The sequence below is a fragment of the Myripristis murdjan genome, chromosome 4, assembly GCF_902150065.1.
Source record: "Myripristis murdjan chromosome 4, fMyrMur1.1, whole genome shotgun sequence".
NCBI lineage: Eukaryota > Metazoa > Chordata > Actinopteri > Holocentriformes > Holocentridae > Myripristis > Myripristis murdjan.
Window position 1 is genome coordinate 17,686,020 of NC_043983.1, and position 9,624 is coordinate 17,695,643.

General features: G+C 41.4%; 1 protein-coding gene across 1 annotated transcript; it reads left to right on the forward strand.

Moving 5' to 3' along the window:
* The first annotated feature begins 512 nt into the window (after positions 1-512).
* Positions 513-9,606, forward strand: fbxl5 (F-box and leucine-rich repeat protein 5). Its single transcript, XM_030048988.1, has 11 exons — positions 513-655; positions 1,432-1,647; positions 3,505-3,600; positions 3,739-3,934; positions 4,489-4,671; positions 4,847-4,972; positions 5,608-5,762; positions 5,886-5,968; positions 6,132-6,863; positions 7,707-7,855; positions 8,394-9,606. Exons 1-11 carry the CDS (start codon positions 572-574, stop codon positions 8,468-8,470), a joined length of 2,097 nt encoding a protein of 698 aa, XP_029904848.1. The 5' UTR covers positions 513-571; the 3' UTR covers positions 8,471-9,606.
* Positions 9,607-9,624: the final 18 nt, after the last annotated feature.

Below are 9,624 nucleotides of genomic sequence, written 5' to 3' on the forward strand. Positions count from 1 at the left end.
ACAGCAGCGTTAACGGGAATACTAAGAGAATATGAACAAAAAAAGGTGTTTAACTTTATATCATGCAACATGTGCAAACGTGCGCTCTACAGACAGTTCACTGCCTCAGCTCTGTATAAATGTCGCGGCATGCAGACGTGTGCTGTACAAGACTGATGACTTTATTCCATTTACAGACATGGAAACAATATGCAATGCGGACATGTGTTCATTGCTGTCCTCTTGTGGGAAAGAAAATATGAATATTACATACGAGCGGAAAAAATAACAATGTGCAAAGCGCATGCAGATAGATCTGAAGTGCTTGTTTTGAATATAAATACTTTCAAGCCCGAGCAGCATGAGAAGTCAACAGACGCTGCTACTCTGAGTCCAGTTGCCTGTGGGTTTGTAGTGGGCTTTACGTAATGATTTAGCTGAGCATTGATCCCGGATTAGGGTGTCTGCCCCTCCAGCCGGGAGAGCAAGCGGCCTACAAACACAACTTGGAGTCACGTGACTGCCGTGTAAACACACCTCCTGTTTGATTGTATCGCCATGCAAATGACGCACTGAGCCTCAGTGTGTGAAGATGGCTCCTTTTCCAGACGAGGTGGATGTTTTTACTGGCCCACACTGGCGAATGAAGCAGTTGGTGGGCTTATACTGCGAGAAGGTGTGTATGGGTAAACACTGACCGTCAAATGATGGAGCTTTACGGGGAGAAAATGTGCGGACGAGCGAGCGCCAGCTAGCCGAGAAGTTGTGCTAGCTTGACGGCTAGCTAGCAAGCTAATATGCGCAGAAGTCAGCCGAGCAGATGAGATGATGGATGTTTTTCTAGCTTGGGTTCAGGACGTTAAGCTAGCTGTCGACATATGAAAATGAGATTGACGTGTTTGTTTGGCCAACCAGGTGTATGAAGTGTGACTTTTACATGGGCTATAAGGCTCGGTGACAAACTTACAGCCACCCAGCCGAGCCAGCTAACGCCTGCTCACTGTGTAGCTCCCGTTAGCTCAACTTGCAGGCTAACTTAGCTTGTTATGCAATCCGACTTGAATAACACGCCGCATTTTCGCCCGTATTTACCAAGAAAATATACAGCAACTCATCACATGGACGCCTAGTACCACCGTGCCAGTTTAATTAGGTTAACCTTCACTACAAGTTAGTTTACACTTTGCGGTGTTTAAAATGCTTTAGTAATCCTAGCGTTAAGCCAGTCCCCAACTTTAGCCGTCTGGTGTAACATTTTCTAAATCTTGACACAGCTAGCTCTTGCTGATGTATGCCAAATATTCTGATGTAATTCTAGCCGCAGATTTTTATATTTATCACATGCAATAGCTCACTTGAGACAAGAATAACACTATCAGCAGTTCGTCAGTGTGAATGACAGGTGTACTTTTTGCATCGGGTGATTGTGATATCCTTTTTTTCTGTCAACAGCTGTCAAAAACCAACTTCTCCAACCACAAAGACTTCCGATCGTTTCTTCAGTCGCTGTGTGCAACCTTTAAGGAGTTCAAGATGCACGAACAGATTGAAAATGATTACATTATCGGCCTGTTGCAACAGCGCAGCTGCACCGTGTACAACGTGCACTCTGACAACAAACTCTCAGAGATGTTATCCCTCTTCGAGAAAGGACTGCACAATGTCAAGGTGAATATGCTTACATGTTTTCACATGGAATTTAGGAAAATGCCATTCCCGTTTTGTTGTTGTTTGGTTACTTTCCGTTTGACTCAGCAGAGAACCATAGAGCCTTTATTTATACACTGAGTCAAATCGAAAGTAATGACACGTAGTCTGTGGTATTCATGGAATTACTGAAGCAAACTGTGGATAAGAAAATAGGGCCCTTATGCTAAGACTGTCTTGCATTGTATTCTGGTTAATAGTTGCACAGTAGCAAAAGCCAGATTTACCCCAGTATGATGATATTTACAGGGGTTCAAGTGAAATACAGTCCTGAGATCATGTTGGGTCATTGTGCGAATAGCACCGTGATAAAGGGGTTCAAAACAGAGGTTAAAGTATGCATATAAATGACATCACCATAATACTCAACAGGAAGGAACTTTGACTGAACCAGCTGGTTTCTACTCACTTGAGTAAAGCAGTTTTTGTTTCTGTAGAAGAAACCAAGCTGAATTTAAAGCTTTTTTTCCCCCAGTTCATCAAATTCTAAAAGACTGTATATTTTTGTCATTCAAGGTTTTAACACATAATTGGTCATTAGCTTTAATACCAGAAGTTGAAAATATTAGTTTTATTTATTTTTTAGTTTTTTTTAGTTTTTATATCCATTTAATACAAGTTTAAGGTCAAAAGGGATCTTTAAATGGTATTAGAGCCATGTTACAGGGAAACAAGTGTTCGCATGACTGATGGTGCACTAGTATATATATAATTGTACTGTTCATGTAAAGATGATATTTACTATCAGTGAAATTAAGGCTCAAACTATTGCTATAAATGGCTTTGTTAATCTAGCCAAACCAAGTTATTACCAAACAAAAAACAGAACATGAAAAATCCTTGAGTGAATGAATAACATCGGAAAGTAAATTAGAAACATATTCAACCCTAAATATAGAATACAGACTTGCACAACACGTAACAAGTGTGACTGAACCTAAACCAAGGAAATCCTTGACTTGATATTCAGTCCTCAGTTAGCACAGACTTGCTGTAGAAACAGGTCAACATTGGCTGCACAGTACATCTCTACATGTCATAATTCAAGGACAGAAGCCGCGCGACTGACTGAAGACCGACTTCTGTAGCACCTCTGGTCTGGTGCTAGGATTACTGCTTGAGATATTCTAAGCTCCTGTTGTGTTTGTTTGTGGATATTTGCTCTGATGAGAAAGAAGCCTTTTGCAGAAAGAAGTGGGCTGATAAGTTGACCTATTTGAGTTCCATTTGTATAATAGAGGCCTGATTGTTTTTGTGATCTGCTTAACAGTAGACAAGAGACAAGAGTTATTGTTCTCTCCCAAGCCATAGGCAAACCAAAACTGGGCTTTCCAGAATGGTGCAATTGTGTAAATCTTAACTTCCGCTGTGTCCCAATCAGTTTGTCAAAACAGAGAGGAACATTCCATTGCCTTGGACAGGCCTTCAAATGTGCACTCCTCAGCCGGTAGAGGCAATGTTTAGTTTCCACTGGGATAAAGTGCTGTGTTAAATTATTTGTCAAGTGATAGCTGGAGGACCTTGCTTTAAATCTGGTAATTTATGAAAGAGCCTATTGAGATTTCTGCAAAGGTCCTTCTAATTTTATTTAAGGAGTTAACACATTATTTCACCATTTATTGGCAGTTCAGTTTTGTTTTTAATATTGCCATCCCTCATAATTTAATGGCTACAAGAGCATATTGTTATACTGTTATAGTAGTGTCGTTGTATTAAAGTACTGAATTGAAAGCCATTGTAGAATGTGAATGCCTTTTTTCTGTCATGTATGAAATGCAATGCAAAGCCTAAATAAATAATATGCTAATGTGTTTCTAGAGTGAATATGAGCAGCTTAACTATGCCCAGCAGCTGAAGGAGAGGCTTGAAGCTTTTACCAAGGACTTTCTACCCCATATGAAGGAAGAGGAAGAGGTATAAGACATTTTCATGTCTGTTTTTCCTATTACTTGTATGCATATAAATAAAGGGAGGGAAGGGAGCTATTCGTAACTGTGTATTGCACCACTGGCTTTGATTTGATGGCATTTGTTAACTTCAAATGTATTGCAGGTGTTTCAGCCCATGCTGATGGAATACTTCACATATGAGGAGTTAAAAGACATCAAAAAACAGGTGATCGCGCAGCACTGCAGCCAGCAGCAATGGGACTATGCAGCTGAAGTGCTGAAGGGCCTCAGTTTGTGGAGCCATGCAGATGAGCTGCAGAAAGCCTTCAAATACACGGATCATGAGAAGACGGATGACGGTTAGTGAGTCTGTTCACAAACATCTAGCCTATTTCATGCATACAGCCTGGGGGTGCACTGTATTAGTATTTCCAACCAAGTGTTTCCAATCAAGTTGTGGTTTAAAACACAGGCCAACGTTGTGGTAACCTAAATATTTGAGAAATCAACCATGTCACCTCAAGGTTACCTCTTTGCATTGTAAGCCAAAAAGTTAAATTACTTTTCGGGCCCTTTGATCAAGGCACTTAGGCAGCTTGTGTGTAGATGTTAAGTGGCAGTCTCAGACTTGCAGTGGGTAGCCTCATGTAAGTGAATGTGCAACAGGTGTCATTTAATAAGAGTACACATTTTTAGTATAAATTAAATTGGCACATAACACTGCCAACTTGCCATCTCCGTAAAGAGATTGTCATGGTAGACTCAACAGTTACAGGAAATGAGTCAACAGTTTTCATCATATCCTAAGTACTTTAGTCACTGGTTCCACAAAACATAAATTATTCTAGTGGTATTAGAGGTACGTTTCAAATTTAAGATTCAGTCACAAGTAATTAAAATTTTTTCCCCTCAGAACTGGAGCAGAAGAGGCATTCTACGCACATCTCCCAGCTTCCTACAGAGATCATGCTGAGGCTATTCCTCTACTTGGGCCCTGAAGATCTGTGCCGCTGCAGTCAAGTGTGCACCTTGTGGTCAGAGCTGGCCAAGACCGGCTCTCTCTGGAGGCACCTTTACCCTGTACGCTGGGCCCGAGGTAGGCTGTTGGTAACTGTTCATTTTCCTTGAAAAACGGAATATTAATGGGCACTTGTTGTGGGGAATCAGAAAAATCTGTATTCATCTGTATTTATAAGTCATGGACTAAATATTTTGTGGCCATGTAGTGGCACTGCCATGTTGATAAGAGTGTGTGTGTTTGTGAAATACAGGAGATTATTATAGCGGCCCTCCTGGTGATCTTGACCAGGAGCCAGATGAAAACTGGGTGAAGAGTCGGCAGGATGAGGGTCGAGCCTATCAGGAATGGGATGAGGATGCTGATGTGGATGAGTCTGGTGAGTTTTGGTCTTCAGTGAGGTGCATGCCTCAGTTGAAGTGCAATGTTTCAGAAAATTTAGATAATTCACTCTTTATACAGCACTTAAATAAAGCCCCCTGTTGAAAAGCTCATAAGTGTTTTCAGAAAAGTGAGTGCATTCACACTGACTCTAACAATTCACCAGTTTAAATAATGTAGCAGCCCCTCTTTTGGATTTGTTGCTTTTTTTTTTTTTGACAAGGACCCTGTTCCAGACCTATCACACACCTTAGGTTTTGTTGATGCTTTTAATCTTTTTTTAATTAAAAGTCTGTAAAAAGTGTCATTCCAAAGATGACTGAATTTGCTAGTCCAGTTCCATGGCATTCAACATTCAGGAAGCCCTGATGACAAAAGTGCAACCAGCATTACTGTTTTACCACAGCTTTACTACTTTTACAGTCGGCCACAGTGTGTATTGAGCTTAGCCCCTGATCAGTCAGAAGGCTCCTGCCTCAGAATCTCATGCTGCGCAGTGGCTCAGAGGTATTAAAAAAAAAAAAAAACAGGCCTGCAATGTAGGTAGGAATAAGACCTAACCATTCTTTTAACGTGATTATTAAAATCCATCTAAATCTTTAAATCTTTGATCCTGGCATTTTTCTATGTTAGATATATCTGAGGACACAGAGGGCTCATTGGCAATCAGCACAGCTCAGAGGGAGAAGAAGCTTCTGAATGGGATTATCCAGAACCTTCTGCCAGTTGTGGGTCCTTCTGTCAAGTCCATTGTTCTGGCTTACAGTTGCACAGTCTCAAGTAAAATGGTACGCAGTGCATTTTTTTCCTCTTTTGTCGCCATAATGAAGCAGTTGCAAACTATACAGTTTGCTTCAAAATTAAATGGCTCACAATTGCACAGAAGTTGACTGTATTTTGTTCTCTTTCAGGTGCGTCAAATTCTCATTCTCTGCCCTAATATCACTCACCTGGACTTGACCCAGACTGATGTGACAGACTTTGCGTTTGACAGGTAACTATTTCACCTTAATCTGTAGTCTCTTTCCCCTGCATAATTTTCTCAAAATCTCTGTACTGTATAATGGTATACAGCTCAAAAGAAGTTGGCCTCATTTTTTGTAATCTCACATAATACGTAATTCTCATCACTTTGTGCTTGCCTTCACCTCTTTCAGTTGGTCATCTCTTGGAGCATGTCTGTCATTGGTACACCTTGATTTGTCAGGGTGTGAGAAGATCACTGACCATACCCTGAAGAAGCTGTCTATTGGGCTAGGTGACCTGCCGTCTTCCACAGTCTTTGAGAAGCGCTCCAACCGACAAGACAAGCTCCTCAAAAGTCCCCCACTACCCATTACTCTTCTAGACGAGAGGAACATTCATCCGGTGGTTCGGAAGCGGCAGGCCATCATTTTTAAGCAGAGGGCAGGCCGCCGGGGCACTGCATGCACTCCCACCCCAGTTTGGGTCTTGGACCCGTCAGACCTTGCTGATATTGAAGATGCAGCAGAGTGGAGCCGTCGTGGTGGGATGTCTGTTCCTGAAGGGAAGAGTTTTGTAGAGACACAGCTTGGGGCGGGATCATGCTGCTGCAGGAGGAGCAGGAGGCGAGGGCACAGGACTGGCTTTAATGCCTCCTATTTGCATCAGCAGTATGCCATTTCTGGGGAGATGCTCTGTGGTCACTCCACTTGCTGCACTAGCGATGTGGCCCTCAGGACTTTCACTGGGCCACATTGTCAGCCAGGCATTACCAAGGGCAGCACTTCAGATTTTCGGACTAAATGCTCCTTCGGGGGCCAGCAGTGTGTGGGCCGTGCAAACAGGACTGATCAGTCAGAGGCTAAACGCTCACTGAGATTTCTCAGTCTCTCTGGATGCTATCAAGTCACAGATTTGGGCTTGAGGTAAACATCATTTGTTGCTTTGTGTCAATCAAACCAAAGAGATATTCCTTTTTGTATCATGTGGGTATGTTAATGTGCACACAACATTCGTGTTATTGTGAGTCATCAGATTAAGACAGTATTTTGAATTGAGTAGAGTTGAGATGTGATGCAGTGAGATTCAGCCCACACTTATTTTGTTATCAAATTAAAAATATCAGAACATTATACCAGATTGCATGAATATTTAGTAGGGCTATACAGTTAATCAAATGGAAAAAAACATGATGGTTTGGTCCAGACCACAGCAAAACTCACATCCTCATTTTACTACCTTTTCCAGCTAAAATGAAAATTGTGATGCAAAAATGATCACTCCCACTGAAATTGCAAATATTGTCACAATTGCAGTATGTGTCAATGTGATTTTTTCCCCATATTGTGCAGCCCTAATGTTTACAGAACACATTGACGCAAGCAGTATTGTTTTAGTGCTAGCTGTAAACATGCAATAAAGATGCAATAATAGCTTACGCGCCATATCACATGAATGTCACCAAGTTGCCATTTGATTTGTGAAAGCACTCTGCCATTGAGTCTGGATAAAGCCTCCCTGCAACCTTGCTCTCATGTTCAGATTTTAAAAAGACTAAAGTCAAGTTTTGTTATTATGTTTACATGGTAAAATAAGGCTATGCTTCCATCTGATAATCACAGGATGGTATGTGGATGACATTTGCTGCAGTCAAATATTGCATCAGTCAGTTAAAAAAGGGAGTTTTGGTACAATGTAGACATGCCCACTGCCTTAGTTGGTGTGCATGGTGCTGTACACTAAGTGTTGGTTCACTGCATGTGTTTCAGGGCTCTGTCTCAGCACGGAGGGCTTCCTGTTCTGGAGCACCTCAACTTGTCCGGCTGCCTCTTCATCACTGAGGTGGGGCTGCAGGAGCTGGTGTCTGCCTGTCCTGCCCTCAATGATGAGCACTTCTATTACTGTGACAACATTAACGGTAACAGAACAAGATTTCTTTATGTTGCTGATGGATATTGTCATTGAATATATGTAAGACCAGGGTCCCACACAGCTCATGAGTACAGCTTGGCTAGGGGTTTGAGTCCCACCGACACCCAAATTTGTTTGCAGTTTTGGTATAGCAAAGAGGCTTGTGGTGGATGTAAAACTGCATATGAGGATGCCTTATTCAGTGCAAGGTTGATTTGTTAGTAGACCTATTGCCATGTATGATGACTGTGACAATTACTAACCCTACCCACATAGCGTGTTTCCTAAGTGCCACAAGTAACCGATGCTGGTCTTGTGAGGTTGAAGGTAAGTAAGCATTACTGCAGCTAGTATGGTGCCTTTAGTAGTCACTGTCAGATTGGGAGCGTTTTTTAACCAGTTGTTAGCTGTAAATTCAAATAAATTTTCTATTAACAGTGAACATTATGAATCGAAGGGTGCACCAGTTGGACAGTAGCTTTTTCCGCTGCATTGTGTGACATGATTGAGTGGATGAGCTCTCTAAGTGTGATGTTTCTCTCCAGGTCCCCATGCAGACACAGCCAGCGGTTGCCAGAATCTGCAATGTGGCTTCAGGGCCTGCTGTCGCTCTGGAGAGTGATCTTGCCTAACATCACTCTCCCACTTTGTCACATCTCCCTCTATTGCACTTTAACCTGGGAACACCATTCGCTGTATTTTTCCGTCACCCAAAAAAAGAAGTTTCAGGATGAAACTGTAAAAGAAATTTTGCTCCCAGCATTTTGATTTCCATCTGTATTTCTAGGAAATACTCCTTTAGAAAAGGAAAAATGTTAATGGGTGTTGGATTTGAAGTATCTGCAAATGTACATTATAATTCCTTTTTTTGGTTTTGAAAGTCAGTGTTTTGTTTTCCTAAACTTAGAGAACCATGAGCACCAAGTACTTGCTGTTTTCTGTAGGAAATTATACCATGCTTCCTTAACTTTGTAACTAACAAGCTGTACTGACTAGGTCCCCTTCTCTCACTCACACTTCTTTTAGGTCATGCATTTACACTTCCCATAGCATAAGTTGACTAACTGTAGCAACGACATGTTGTAGAGGTATTATTTTTTCACCATTACACATGAACACATGATTTAATGAGGAGTTTGGTGTGTAAATTTATGCATGATGGAGTTTTTTTTTCCTAACCCAAGATTGAAATTGACTGTACTGGCTAGCTGTGACGTTATTGATGGTTGACAGTCAGAGGGATCTCCATTCTCTGAACCCCACAGGCTGCAGTGGCTGTTTCCCTGACAGTTGACTATTGATACTGCCACAGCATTTGTTGAGTTACTGAGACATAAATACAGACTGTGCAGGCATAGGAATTGGTATTTGATGTTGCAGTATAGTCTTAACCATTTCTTTATTTTGATGTCATACCTAATGTTCATTATCACCGTTTGCTGTTGAGAAATTTTTTGAATTTTTTTTCTTTAAGCACTCCATTGTTGTGGGTTAAGAAATGGACCAGTGCTCATATAGGACAGACTAATTTGATTATATCATTGTGCCAGTGTGGTTGCTGACATAGACGAGTGGATTGGAAAGAAACACCTTCAGCTCAGGTGAGGCTTTGGGCGCCCCCTGGTCGGCATTCAGTAGACTGCATTTCACCTTAATCTGCAGAAGGCATTATTTGCTTGTTCAGAAATCTTGCATGAGAAGTTCTATTCATAATATAAAAATCAGAAGCAGAACAATAAAAGTACCTTGGGGTTTAAAGCTTGACTGTTTTTCTTT

Coding starts and splice junctions, on each gene's coding strand:
- fbxl5 (XM_030048988.1), top strand. CDS start 572: ATGGCTCCTTTTCCAGACGAGGTGGATGTTTTTACTGGCCCACACTGG. Junction 6,864..7,706: donor GTCACAGATTTGGGCTTGAG/GTAAACATCATT, acceptor CATGTGTTTCAG/GGCTCTGTCTCAGCACGGAG. Junction 7,856..8,393: donor TTACTGTGACAACATTAACG/GTAACAGAACAA, acceptor GTTTCTCTCCAG/GTCCCCATGCAGACACAGCC.